Raw genomic sequence first — 15,069 nt, 5'->3', positions numbered from 1 at the left:
TTTTTTATGGCGAGTCCGCTAACATCTTCCAATATTCTTATTGTTTACAACAGCTGAGTAACGATGAGCAGATCAAGTTGCTCAATGCAGTGAAAAACCGAGAGCTCACAGTTGATCAGGCCTGGGAAATTGCACACAGTGGCAAGTCTACAGTGCAGGAGGCAAGCAAACCAGATAAGGTACGATAATCTCTTTTCTCCTTTCTTCACATTAAGATCGCATTGATTTAAAATAGATTAAGCTTTGTTTGGATAAAACAGGTTATTAATTTTGATGCCACACGAAATTGCAGATAATGAAATCTTCTGCAAAAAAATCAAAAAGTGCTGGAGTAAATTCAGTGGGTCGGTCAAAATCTGTGGAGGAAATGGACAGATCACAATTTGGGACAGACATCAGAGTTTGAAGAAGGGTTCTGACCTGAAATGTCATTTGTACATTTCCCTCCACAGATGCTGCCTGACCCACTGAGTTCCTCTAGCCTTTTTTAAATCAATTTTGTCAGATTAGGTCATACTATATAAATGAAATTTAATGTTAGAAAGGATTCATTAAAGTGACATTTGTATATGCATATCAGTGGAAATATTGGCAACAATTATTTATTTAGCGAATGCAAAGTCCTTTAGCCAAGCAGTTGCCTCTTGATCTGCTGTATGAAGGGTGACAAGTCCTCCTTTGAGTCTTTGTTGAGGGCATGCTTCAATGATGTGTTGCATTGTTTGCTGCTCTCCACAAGCACACCGTGGGGTTAGGCTGCTGCCCCATTTGTGAAGGCTGGCCAAGCAGGGGCCATGTCCAGTCCTGAATCTATTCAGCGTCATCCACTGCTTCCTTGGGAGATTGGTGCCAGGGACCGGTAGGGTGGGGTCTGACACCAGATGTTTATTTGGGACGTCCTTGGACTCCCATTCCTTTTTCCAAGCTGATTGGATGGTGAAATCAGCTGGTGGTGGGTTCTTCCAAATTGGTCGTCTAGATGGAAGTCGAGCAGTGGGTGGGTTGAAGATGTCCATGTGAATTGGCAGGTGAGGGGCGTTTTTGGTCTTTTGGAGCATCCTTTGAGTGAGGACTACTCGCCGGATGTGTGGAGGAGCTATGTTGGATAGGACAGGGAGCCAGGGGAGTGGTGTTGAGCGGATTGTTCCTGTGATGATCCTCATTGTTGAGTTCAATTGGGTGTCCACATGGTGTGTGTGGGATGACCTGGACCAAACAGGGGCACAATATTCGGCTGAAGAAAATGCAAGGGCTAGTGCTGAAATGCGCAGTGTGGGGGCTGCTGCCCCCCACGTTGAGCCAGCAAGCTTACTGAGGAGATTGTTTGGCATCAATGAATTCATAGTATTCATACTGGGGAAAAGAAATCTAACTCCTTTCTGAAGAAGGGTCTCAACCCCAAAACATCACCCATTCCTTCTCTCCAGAGATGCTGCCTGTCCTGTTGAGTTACTCCAGCTTTTTGTGTCTATCTTCGGTTTAAACCAGCATCTGCAGTTCCTTCCTACACACTAACTCCTTTCTTACAGTTACAAGAACAAATACTTGGCCATTGTTGTTAGCGAATATTCCAAGTTGTCAGCATTTTCTGGGTGGTAGAATGTTATTCCAAATAAAACAACTTCATCACCAATGTTATCAGAAAGATAAAATATTCTGTTGGTTTTTTTTTAGTGGTGTACAATTCAATCTTAGGCGGGGATGAAGTGAATGAGATTCTGAATCCATGCTAGATTTTAGGATGCAACCTAAAGTTTTTATTTATGTAAGACATCAGAAATGGGTAAATGTTCAACATTTCCAATTCAAAGTAGAGAAGGCACTTCTTGGGTTAATCCATTAAATGATCTCAGGGATTAAGGGAACTTCCATTACATCAAACATTATAACATAACTGCAGTTCCTGGCCTTGGAATCAACATGAGGGCAAATACAACCCAGTGCAATACTATAAAGAATATTTAGCTCTGCCAACATGAGGTAATCTTCCAGACAAATTAATGCACATTTATAATATTATAGCTTGCCAAAGCTCACTAAGCAAAGCTACTTTTACATAATCAATATCCTGTGAATTCATAACATATGTTAATTATATTAAGTACAAAAGGGCGTTCTGCTGCAAAAACTTGGGACATCAGGAAACCATATCAGAATTTAGCTTATATAGAGTTATTTACTTGCAAAATTAATATAATCTTTCTGGTATAAATTAGCCTAAGGATTTGAGAAATCCTGCTTGAAAAATGTCACAAAAAAAGGCAAGAAAACACAGAGATATATCTGATGTTTTTAGATTTATTTATTTTTGCTTCATCTCATTATTTTGGCTATATATATATATACCATGATCTATACTACTTAAAATACAGGATATGAAACAATGGAAATATTACATAAAAAAACAGGAAAATAACCTGGAAGTTTGGAGACCTTCAGTTTCACCTTCAGTGATGTATTTACGGAAATACCCATATGTGTACAAGATATGATAACACTCTATTTATCTCAGGAGAGAAATTGATCTGCCAACAGTCATAAAACACAAAATACATGAAACATGAAATTAAACTGACGGAAAGGATTTGGGATGTGCAAAGATTGGGGAGGGGTAGAGGGGAGGGAGTCACTGATGCAGCCCACAATTGCAGAGTCATCTGAAAACTTCTGCAGGTGGCAGGAGTCCGAGTTATATCTGAACTCCTACTTTAAGGATTATTATGAAGTCCTATTTCAGACTTTCACAATCCATTTATAACCAATGCATCTAGATTCTCGAGTGCAATCCCTAACCATACTTATTTGGATGTCTCTTTTTCTTAAGATGCTTGAAAGTACACCCTACAGCTTTGTTGTCCACAAATATAACCGATACAGATGGCAGAAAAGAATATTGATGGTAAGTTAAATGACTTGCTTTGTCATTAAATTAAAGTTGTCTTGCACAAAGGGGAAAGATCTCTGCACAATTGTTTGCAGACATTTGTAACCCATCAATAAACTTAAAATAGCATAACTTGTATTAAACCATATTATTGCCGTGATTTTTCAGTAACATAAATATAAGAACAAGACATGGTAACCCACTTTATTGCAGCCCATCCATGACCTTAAACATTCTCCACCCTCTGCACCAGTATACATGTGGCTGCAGTATATACTATCTATAAAATGCAGCTCAGCTACTTGCCTGTGCTGAGTAGGTAATGGCATGTCCCAAACCCACAGCTTCCACCACCAAAGACAAGGATTGCACTACCTGCAGCCTCCAGCTTAAGTCATGAACTACCCTGAAGTTCAAATGTATCTAACCATGACCTCCACCTCCAAAGGTAGAGCAGTCCAAACATGTGTAAGGCTGGAATTCTTCCCTTGGAATGCGGCAAATCTGTGACCATTGCTTTGCAAATTTCGATGACCATTGCTTTGCAAATCAGATATAAGAAGATGGGAGCATTTGGTTCAGGAAGAGTTTTGAAAGGAGATACCTCTGTCCAAAGACCTTCTTCAGTATCTCCCTTGGCCTTGTCTGGCAGGGAGGCCTGGCTATTAACAGAATACTTCAGTCAGCCTTGGCTAGAACCCTGCTTTATTATTGTACTTGATGCAAGGTGCATTGTACTTCTGCACTTTGCCAATGAATATGTGCACACATCAGTTTATGTGGTACAATCGAAATTCTACCCCAGGATACTTCCCCCTTTCAGCATCTTCCTGATCTTGACCATCGTTGATCTTGACGTGGATTTGATTATCATCTATCATTCCGTAACTGTGCATTTATTTTACAGATTGATTTCAAGTCAAGGATGTTGTGTAATATTGAAAAAGGAATTATTAAAAAACAGTTTAAATTTAATTCCATCCAATCCTGTGAACATCTTGAAGGGCAGAAGTTCAGCATTTCATTTTTAGGCCACCATGATTATGAACTTGAAGCCACATCTTCTGAAGATAGAGTAAAGGTAATGTCAAATACTTCAGTGTTCCCAAGCTGCAGATCAGTTACGATTTTAAAACGCATCTTTGTTGGATTGATGTTGAAAGATAATTTGGACAGTTTATTTTTTCTCGTTTGTTACTTAGGGAATGCATGAATGGAATACAAGCCAATTATTTTTGTTGATTCTCTTAAAAGGATCGTTCTTGTACAGCTGCCCTGCGCCAGTTTATCCTGGTGATCATTTTCATCTGGATAACCTGAAGAAGGGTCCAGATCCGAACTGTTGCCTATCCATGTTCTCCAGAAGTGCTGCCTGACCCGCTGAGTTACTCCAGCTCTTTGCGTTATTTCTTTTGCAAATAAGCATCTGTAGTTCCTTGTATCTACGTGATCATTTTCATTTATGAGCCTGGCCGCCGGCACACATCCATACATTTATTAATCTGGGTGTTTAACTCCCTAATGCAAAGAGGGTGAATCCAGTTGCCATTTCTCTATTTTCATTAGTTATTGGGAGCTGATAATTTGGCACAAGCTGGCCGTCAAACATCAGTGAATACTGGGGTTGATTTCTCACTGGCTGGTTTGTAGGTGGCTAGCTGGTCACCTCCCACTGTAGCTAGCTCTTCCTTGGATCAGTGCCTTGGGTTTGAAAGCAACTGCAAGATTTGCTAACCAGGTGCAGGTTGTGTGGAAGGTTTCCCAGCCTAAATGCTGAAAAATCTTCAGAGGTTTGTATTCCCCCGTTGAAATTTGTTGAAGTCCAATGGCAGAGGACAACATGGTCAGGATCATGGAGCCGATGATGGCACTTCTTTATGCTTGGGAGTTCTGAACTTCCACATTACCAATTAGGTAAATCCTAGCAGGCTACAATGCTTTACACTAATTCCTGATGAGCCAAACAATGTATTATTTTTGTACCGAAGATAGACACAAGGTGCTGGAGAAACTCAACGGATCAGGCAGCATCTCATGAGAAAAAAGATGGATAACGTTTTGGGTCAGAACCCTTCTTCAGGTTGAGTGTGAACCCTTCTTCAGAACCCTTCTTCAGAATCCTGACCTGAGAAGTCACCCATTCTTTTTCTCCAGAGATACTGCCTGACCTGCTGAGTTACTCCGGCACTTTGTGTCTATCTTCAGTAGAAACCATCATCTGCAGTTCCTTTCTACATAGTTCTGTTTGTAGTTTTGTATTTATTAAGATAAAGATAACACATTATTAATTTGCTTCGTTTTCTGCTGCGCGAGCCAACATTCATTCTTTTGAATGCCATCTGACAAGTTTGCAAACACCAGATTATTACCACCAATGCATGGACTTCAGTTAATTTAGTGACTTAATTTCACATTTCTTCAACAACGCTTACAGATCCTCCAGCTTGTGAACCAAAGCATTCGGAGTAATATTAATGAGGAACAGCAGAAACATCAGAGTGCCAATAATACTGCACAGATAAATACTGGAGTCATAAAAGAGGGACATATAGAATTACAGAAAGGAGACCTTACTTCAGTAAGGTGGAACAGGTAAAAACGTTTTTTTTTTAATCATTTCAGCTGCTTTTCTCATTGCTTGGCAATCTATGAAAAGCCAAAAATTGCCCTCAACATTTTGAATAAGCTTCAATTCATCATATAATTTTACTTATTACAGCATATACTAGAAACATGTTTGGATCTGTTGCTTCTTATTTTCATTCCCCTATTCCTCCAATGTAAACAATAGCTGAGTATCTACAGCTCTCTAGGATAAAATCAATTCAAAAGATTCACAACCTTTTCAGTGAAAAAAATTCTGCTCGTCTCAGCCGTAAATGGCCAATCATTCTTGGATCCATGGCTTTAGTTCTAGACTATCCAGCATCTAAAGTAAACACAGTCATGAGTAACTGCAGGTGCTGGAAGCCTATGTGGAAAAAAAAAAACACTTGAGGAACTCAGCGGGTCAGACAGCGTTTGTGGAGGGAATGGATAGGTGACATAACGGGCCTGGATCCTGATGGAGTACGGGAGAAAAAGTGGAAAAAACTAGGTGGGAGTGTGGCATACAGCACCCCCTATTTCTCTTTGTTAGCCTATAATCTAACAGTATGAACATTTTAATTATCCAATTTCAAGTGGATAACTAGCGCTGTTTTCTTTCCTATTCTGCACACATTTCTCCCACCATCTCCCATGATCATCCGTATGTTCATCTCCCATTCTTGAATCCCATATTCCATTTTATGCCCCTTTCTCTCCCCTCTTCCCTGTCCAATTTTCACCCATATTCCTCGTACAGATTTACATTTCAAGGGCCTGTCCCACTTGGGCGACTTTTCAGGTGACTATAGGCGACTAGACTGTCGCCACATGGTGGTGTTACCTGTATGATCGTGAGTGGTCTCCTCAGTCGCTCAAAGAATCTTAGCGTTTTTCTGGTTGCCACTGGATTTTGAAATGTTCAAATCCTTTCGACGACAGTCGGCGACAGTTGGCTTGATGCCGATGACGTAGGTGCTGACGTAGGTTGCCGCCAGGATGACGTAGGTTTCCGCCAGTGCTGACTTCGGTGAATTCCATTGGCGACTACCTATGTCAACCGACGTCAACCGGCGACAGGTACTGGCGACTGAATTGTCTTACCTTGTCGTAGCTTGTCGCGGGTGGACATGGGTTGTCGTGGATGTGGTCATAGGTGGACGTCCTAATGGGTCACCGGTTGTCGATAGCTTGCCGTAGCTTGACGTCAACTAGGTGGTATGTTGTTGTAGACATTGTCGTAGACATTGTCGTAGGGCGGGGTCTAGTCGCCGTTTTTTCGGCGACCTGCTATGACTATGACCGTCACCGGAAGTCGCCGCAAAAATCACCTTAGTGGGACAGGCCCATCTTCCTTCCTTATCTGACTTCCTTCATTCATTTGTCTCCTTTTCACCTCCAGCCTTTGTCACTATCTCAACTCACCTGCCAAATACCATCCTCCCACCTCAATATATCCATCTATCACGGGCCAGGATTTGCCCCACCCCTTCCAACTCTTTCCTAGCTTTCTGATTGTACTCCATTAGTCTAAAGAAGAGTCCTGACCTGAACAAAGTAGGTCTATTCCCTCCACGGTGCCTGACTTGGTGAGTTTCCCCAGCACTTTTTTTTGTTCAGTATCTAAAGTAACATATGTCCAAGTACAGAATGATATAAACCCTGTAATAATAGTCTGTCTTTTTAAATGAGTGATATTTATTTAAACCAGTTATATTTATTTTGTGATCTCCAAGTACGAGCAGTCTTGGGTTTGGATAACAGCATGAGTTGTCTCTATTGATATCTGTATAGAAAACCAGATTAAATAATTGTTTATCATGAATCAATTCTGCTATCCATGAAGAATAAACTTTGTTTTGTGAGTTTACATTATGATTTCTGCTTTATTTTTTTTAGTTGACAATTTACTGAGCAAAATGCCCATTTATTCCACTTAAATCAGCCTTGGCCCTGGGCCAAATATAACCTTGTGTGGCAATTATTAATTGTTCTCCTGCTACAAATAATAATTCTCCACAATGTCAGGTTGAAGTGTTTTTTTGTACTCATTTCTGGATTAATTAATATGCTTCTATTAGCTCTTGCAAGAGCTAGTAATGGTTAGACTAAATTGGATTTGTTTCCTAGATTTCATATCTGTATGTAGAATTTGCTTCCTGATAATCTCACTGAATTTTATTTGTAAAATTCTGACATTTTAACATTATTATAAGCCTTAACATAAGCCTGTAGATACATTTGCTATTGATAGTATTTGCAACACTAATTAAAAAAAACATTTTTTTTGTGTTTATTTATGGAAGTTTAAATGTAATGCATGAAATTGTGGCTGTATGCAGCACACCAATTTAGTGTTAGTTTATAATGCAAATGAGGTGGAAATGTTATCATTTCGACTTGTTTCAGACACTCATTTAGTATCCTCACTTTCCCTGGCAGAAAATGGTAATTCATTACATAAGGGCGCTCTAAAGTGTGATTAATAATGTTATATGAAGTTGCCCGTGACAATTTGTACCATTTCAAATGACACTCAATCACCATTTCCTGTTCTAAATTGAACACTTGTGTGCTGTATTTAATGTGGAGAAATGAGACTTAATTAGATCTGAATTCACCAAACGTCATTGATAACATCCGTTAATTGGTTGGGTGAAATTTGCGTGATGATCTATAACACGGCATGTGTGCAAAGTATGAACATAACCAATTCTCAATGTTCTGTTATCTGTCATTTGTAATTTTGCATTAACAAGAAAGAAGGCACTAACATATGGCCCTGTTGCAGTGTGCTTCAAAGCATTTTACATTTAAAAATATAGTGTTTCTGCACAATATTTAAACAGATTATATTGCTCGTTTTCTAAAACACTGGTGGTGATTTGAACAATTAGTAAAGATATTTTCAGTGTTTTGAAAAATTGCTTTACCTGTGGGGAAACTTGTAGAATATATGATTTCACAGCTTTGGAGGAAATTACATTGGTGATTCAATGCTATTTGTTTGCAGCAGTGTGTCTTTTAGGGTTAAGCAAATTGATCTTGATGGTTAGAGTTTAATTGGGCTAGGCACAAGAATTCCCGTGTAGCAAGATTCCTGCAAGAAATCATTACCAGACAAATAATATCATGTTGCTATGATAAATTGTGTCCCCTTACTAGCCCTACATGTTATTTGTTTGTAGCAGACAGGCATATTTAACTTAATACACCCTTGGACAAATGTTCACCTGTGTTGAATGGTTAAAAAGCTTCTGTGAACCATTGGAATCAATATACATGTAGGTGTTGTCACTGATCAGTATCTGGCTTGGACATAAGGTAAATCTGAACACCAAATGTCAAATGGAAGAGTGAAGTCCATGCACCAGAGAAACCTGGTTTCTAATCTCTTGAGTCCAGACGACCGAGGATTGATCTACAGTGGTTTCCAAAATGATTATTTTTCTAAGCCAAGAGTATAATGGATATGTTTTCTTCTGGTCAGGCAATCAAGTATGAGGTGATATAACCATAAAATTGAAGCTAGGCAGTTCAGGACTAAATGAAGATTTTTTTTTACCAAGGGGTTATAGAAACAGAATTCCCTCCCTAAAAATACATGTGGGTACTTGGACAGATGAAGGTTTCGAATTTGCGAAAATTACATTTTAAATGCCAACATCAAACCTGTCGATGAGGGTGATGATAGACACCCAAAACTGGAGTAACTCAGCGGGTCAGACAGCATCTCTGGACAAAAAAGGAATAGGTAACGTTTCGGGTTGAGACCCTTCTTCAGACTAAGTGTCAGGGGAAATGGAAACGAGATATATAGATGGTGATGTAGAGAAATATAGAACAAATGAACATAGTAAGATTAGAGAAGAAATACCAGTTGAGTATATGATCATGGGTGGGAGCGGAGGGCACGTATTCCCTCAACGTACTCCTCATAAAATAACGATCAAACTTCGAACTGGTAAGTTCTCGTTTAATCTTACTATTTTACTTCGGAGTCATGTGAGTGACTACGTGAAGATTTCTAAGCTCTGTGATTTCATGCCGTGGAAACGAGTCCATGCATCACATCTGCCTTAATGGCTGTAGGAGGAATTGTGTCAACATATTTTAGACATGAATCCGACATTGAAATCCATGAATTGATTAACACAAATTATAGCCCCTATTTATGGGGTAATTAAATTACAGAACTTAAATTGTTTCTGCAAATATTCCAGGTTTAATGACTGGTTTATGATAAAATAGTTGGAATGTTTTTCCCCTGACCATCCTGCTGCCTTGAGGATTTGGTCCATTGGTACATCCAACTGCATAGCTGCCGATGTAGCTGCAGCCCTGGTGGAATGAGATTTAAAAATATTAGTATCCACCCCAGCCTGTGTTAGAACCTGTTTCAGCCATCTTGAGATGGTCTGGACCGTCACTCTTTTGTGTGGTTGCTTATGGCTGACTAAAAGTGCCTTCTCATGGCCTCTGATGATTTTCGTGTTCTCCATGTATAACGACAAATGTCTTGCTATACAGAGACGATCATCTGTTGGGTAAGACCTAAATTCTATATTGAGGCCTGCTGACCCCTGTCTGTTCTGCTTTACTAATTCATAAATATGAAACGTAATATTTTCAGATGGAGAAGTCATGTGTCCAGTCTTAATTTATGTAAAGACTGTACCCTTTGTGCCGTGACCAATGCCATTAGCATGACTGTTTTTAATGTCAGTCTATGTAGGGACAGAGCTGTTGCTGGAGACCAATTCCTGAGCATCTTCAGGACAATACTCACATCCCATATTTGGGAGTACCTGGTTCTTGGGGGATTGGTATTAAAAATTCCCCTCATAAGTTTTGTTACCAGTGGGTGAGTCCCAGCAGAGTGACGCTCTGTTCCTTGCCATAGATAAGTTGATAGGGGACTTCTTGGCGCAGTTGATGGCACTATAACTGAGCCCCTCATCATAATGGAGGCCTGCCAGGTATTCCAGAACAGACGGGATGTTCATATCTCTGTAGGTGATGCTGTTTTTGTGACAATACATCTCCCACTTCCTGATATAGACCAGATACTGTTTTTTGGTGGACTGTCTGTGGCCCGCCGAAATCATGTTCACTGTTCGGTCCGTCAGTCCCAGCTGTAGTAGTGGTATTTTTAAACTCTACAAATTAATAAATTCAAATAGTTATGGCATGGGTGGCTATCCCTTCTTACGGGATGAACCAATAAGTCTGGTCTATTCGGGATGGTGATACATGGTTCTAATACCATGTTCAGTATCACTGGGAACCATGGTTGAGTAGGCCAATCGGGTACTACCAAAATACCAGACGCAGAGTCTTACTGTATTTTCCTTAATACCCGACTGCTGAGGCAGAAAGTAGGGAATGCATAAATAAACAATTCCCCCCCCCCCCCCCCCCCCCCCCCCAATGCAGCGAACATGCATCTGATAACTGTTGATTAAGCCTGGATGCGAATAGATCGATATCTGGTGTTCCATATCGTGCTGTAATATCAGCAAATACTTTTTATTCAACATCCATTCGGTGTTTTCATTAAATTTGCGTGACCTGGTGTCTGCCACTAAATTTAGTTTACCTGGTAGGTAAGTAGCTGATATCCAAATATCTCTCTGGATACACCACTGCCAAATTGTATTAGCCAGATTGTCACATGATGTCGATTTGTTTCCACCCATGTGGTTGATATATGCTACCACGGTGGTATTGTCAATCTGTAGTCTAACATGCTGGTGATATGATCCAGTACAATATGACTTTAGGCCATAGAATGCACCCAACATTTCCAGGTAGTTTATGCCCAGTGTGAGTAATAATGATGCCTCCTGAGCAGTCCATCTACCTCCACAGCTGGAGATGGAATTGGTGGCACCCCAACCAAGTGCACTGGCATCAGTTTGTAGCACCATAGGAGGGTTGCTGATAATGATTGGATTGAAACAAAGCCAAATGTTATCTATCCACCATTTTAGTTCCATTATAGTCTGTCAAAATGACCAGCATTGATTTTGAGTGCTTGTATTTTTGCTCTCTGTAAATTTTGGTAATGTAAAGGTCCAAATTGTGTGGCTGGAAAAGCAACCACCATTTTGCCAATTACTTTTGCTACCAATCTGATGGACGGTTACTGATGTCAATGAGGTTATTGCAAGCCTCTATTAAGTCTATAGCCTTTCCCTTTGGCAAAGTCACCGACATGTGAACTGAGTCAATGGTGAACCCCAAATAGTCCATAGCAGTGGAAGGCGTTAATTTAGATTTAACTGGATGGATAATAAACCCCAGTTTTTCAAATAACTGTTTTGTGGCTGTTACAGTTTGTTTGGCCAATTCCAAAGTTTTGCCCACAATAAGTATGTCATCTAGATATGCCATGACCATGTGTTTTCGTTCCCGTAGAAACGCTAGGGCTGGTTTCAAAATTTTAGTGAACAGCATGGGGGCTGATGTTAATCCATTTGGCAGTGCTCTATACTGCCAGCGCTGTCCCATCCAGTTGAATTTTAAGTAACATCTGTGGTCACCTCATATAGGCACTGAATAGTAAGCATTTTTTAATCGATGCTAGCCATGAAGTAACCTTTGGAAATCAATTGTTTAGCAGTAACAAAGGTTTCCATTTTAAAATGAATATATTGTACAAATGTATTCAATTTGGTCAGATCTATGATGATGCGACAACCACCATCTTTTTTGTTTTTGGTAAAGATATTGGACACGAATTATAGCGGTTCGTGTTGGGATTTTTCAATTACCCCTTTTGCGTAAGGCCGCTCCAGTTCAGCATGCGCTTCTGATTTTTCTTTACCGGAAAGTACGAACATTCGGTTCGGTATATGTTGAACTGGAGGGCTGTACTTGTGTATAATTCTATTGTATATCCCTGGATACTGCTTAAAATATAAGTATCGGTAGTTAACATACTCCATGCATCCAGAAAGGAGAGTAATCTCCCCCAAACCTCCATGCTCCCTGCAATTTGTAAGGAACCAGACCCACCTACCTCCATAGTTACCAGTGGCAGGTTTACTTCTATTTGTAAATCCTTCGTTGATGTTGAGGCGTCGGTGTCTGGGTTTGTGGTTTGGTTGATATTGGAGGTTTGCGTATCTTCCAAGAAGGCCGGTCTGGGCCATGGCCTAAGAAAGACTCATGTTTGGTGTACCGGACCTTCGAGTTTTCACCAGTCGGTCTTGTTCTACTGGTGGTTGCGTAAGGGTGCTGTCTATGGCCGTGTGTTGCAAAGCAGTGCCAGTGCATCCTGTTGGTCCTGCGACATGTCCTTCTCATCCAATGTGTGGGTGAAAGCTGTTATCCCCGCTGTTTAGGAGTTTCCATATACAATTATTTATTACAGGAACATTCAGGGATATACAGTTACATATATCAGGTGTTCTCCAGGTTTTGGCCAGTCTGGTCTGGCTGTATGAAGTTGGACACCATGTCCAGTAGATTTTCACGTTCCTGCATCCCCTGCACACTTGATTTCTGTTCTGCAGACCTCTCTTCAGGATCAGCCCAGAACTGACCCCCAGTACTCCCCTCTGACGAGGGAGAAGCACTGTGCAGCCCTACAAGAGGTGCTGCTGTGGGTTTTACATAGAGCCCACAGTGACTCGACTCCATCTCCCGGAGCCTGTCACGTTGGAGCAAATGCTCCACACACCGCTCCATCCGGCTCCAGCGCTTACGGTCGCTGGCCGCCCGCGGCTGCTCAAAGTCGGACTCATCTGAGTCCACGACTTTGATGGTTTTTTGTTTTGCCTTACCGCCCAGCCGCGGAGTGGATCTGGCTGGTACGGAGGCAACATCGAGCACAGCTGATCCCATTATAGGTGATTCAAGTGCCGCTGGCCGCTGCTGGCCCACCAGCTTTGTCGCAGCCCTCGTTGGTTTCTTCGACTTTTCCATGCTCCCTACCTGTAATCAGCTTGGGAAAACACAAAAAGACTGCAGAGTACTCTTACCTGCAGGTCCTGGTTTAAATTGTCGCTACGGGGGAACGTCGTTCCACCCCGCCTCCTGCCATTTTCGACTTGTCAAAGTCGACGGCCCCATTCTGAATAGTCTCCCGCCCGGCCGTGGTGTTCTGGCCGGCGCGAGACCAAAAGTCGGCTCAGCTGATCCCACTTACGGGGCTTGTGCCTTCAGCTGCTGCTGGGCTCCCGCAACTTCGTGGTCCTCCCCAGCCAGCTTTACTCGCAGCACTTGTGGACACTATTTTGTCCAGCTTCCCCCCCCTGTGTAAAAACAGCGCGGGGACAAAAACTACCGCAGAGTAAATCACTTACCTGCAGGTCGCGGTTTCAAACTTACCGCTGCGGGGGAACGCTCCACCCCGCCTGTCGTTTCGCAAGCGTGAAAGCGATATGTCACGCATGCGTCCTGGCGGGGTTCTTCGCGTAGTCACTCACGTGACTCCGAAGTAAAATAGGCTATTGTTTGCTGTGTGCTAGGTGAATTGTAGACAATGTTTGTTATGCTATTACATTATTTGAATTATAGATGAGTTACAGACAATGAGACTCAACAAGATGACTTTAAAGCTAGTACAATTTAGATGGAGGAGGGATAGAGAGAGAGGGTTTCAAGGATTACTTGAAGTTAGAAAAATCATTTTCAAACCACTGGGTTGAAAGGTGCCCAAGCAAAATATGAGATGCTGTTCCTCCAATTTGCATTTGGCCTCACTCTGATAATGGAGGAGGTCTAGGACAGATTGGTCAGTGTGGGATTGGGAAGGGGAATTACATTGTTTGGCAACTGGGAGATCAGGTAGGTCCAGGCGGACTGAGCAAAGGTGTTCGGCGGAACAATCGCCCAGTCTACGTTTAGTCTCGCCAATGAATAAGAACCAACACCTTGAATAACGGATACAGTAGATGTGCTCTGACAAACTGACATCTTGCAAATGGAAAAAAATTATTGCAGCAGTCAAATGTTAGCTTTCTGATACATCTTCATACCTGTTCTGTACTATGTATGACCCAAACATCAGGACATTGTTTCCCAGACAGCCACAGATATATTTTCCGTTCACAGCCTTGTTGTCACCCAGCCTGACTCTAGCTTCAGGCCAAGGTCCAGAAACTGGACTGTTGCAGCAGACCCATTGTTTCCACCAGTTCTTGCCCCACCCAACTTCCTATTACTCTTTATTTCTTCCTATTTTGACTTCATCCTTTCTCAATGGAAAGAGAAATAGAGGTTATGTTTTGGGTCAAAGATCCTTTCTGCTCCTTTTTACACATGTTATCTGATGTGCTCAGTGCATCTGGCAGTTTTTGTTTCTTTCATGATATCCAGCATCTCACCTGGTCTTGTCCCATCTCGCTTCCAATTATTATACCTCTGATATCCTCCTCCTAATTCACTGGTCCTCACCTCTCTCATCTTCACATGATTGTTTCTTGGATGTCTCCGTCTCCTTCTTATGGGACAAGTTAACAACAAGCATTCAATGCAAGCCCACAGGCTCCCAATACCATCCTGACTACACTATATTTCATACTCTCTCCTGTAATAATTTCACTCCATTCTCCCAGTTGATTCACTTCCACTGTGTTCACTCTGGTGGT

The 15,069-nt window shown here is 41.4% G+C and overlaps 1 protein-coding gene across 1 annotated transcript in view; it reads left to right on the top strand.

The window, feature by feature from the left end:
- The window catches only part of LOC116986243 (protein diaphanous homolog 1-like), a 106,160-nt gene that overhangs the window by 16,840 nt on the left and 74,251 nt on the right, over nucleotides 1-15,069 (top strand). Inside the window, exons 2-5 of the mRNA XM_033041580.1 lie at nucleotides 54-179; nucleotides 2,825-2,899; nucleotides 3,792-3,965; nucleotides 5,319-5,476. Coding sequence (XP_032897471.1) covers nucleotides 54-179; nucleotides 2,825-2,899; nucleotides 3,792-3,965; nucleotides 5,319-5,476 — 533 coding nt within the window. The remainder of the gene's footprint in view (nucleotides 1-53; nucleotides 180-2,824; nucleotides 2,900-3,791; nucleotides 3,966-5,318; nucleotides 5,477-15,069) is intronic.

Source organism: Amblyraja radiata, chromosome 23 (genome assembly GCF_010909765.2).
Source record: "Amblyraja radiata isolate CabotCenter1 chromosome 23, sAmbRad1.1.pri, whole genome shotgun sequence".
Lineage (NCBI taxonomy): Eukaryota > Metazoa > Chordata > Chondrichthyes > Rajiformes > Rajidae > Amblyraja > Amblyraja radiata.
This window is presented reverse-complemented; position numbering and strand designations above follow the sequence as displayed.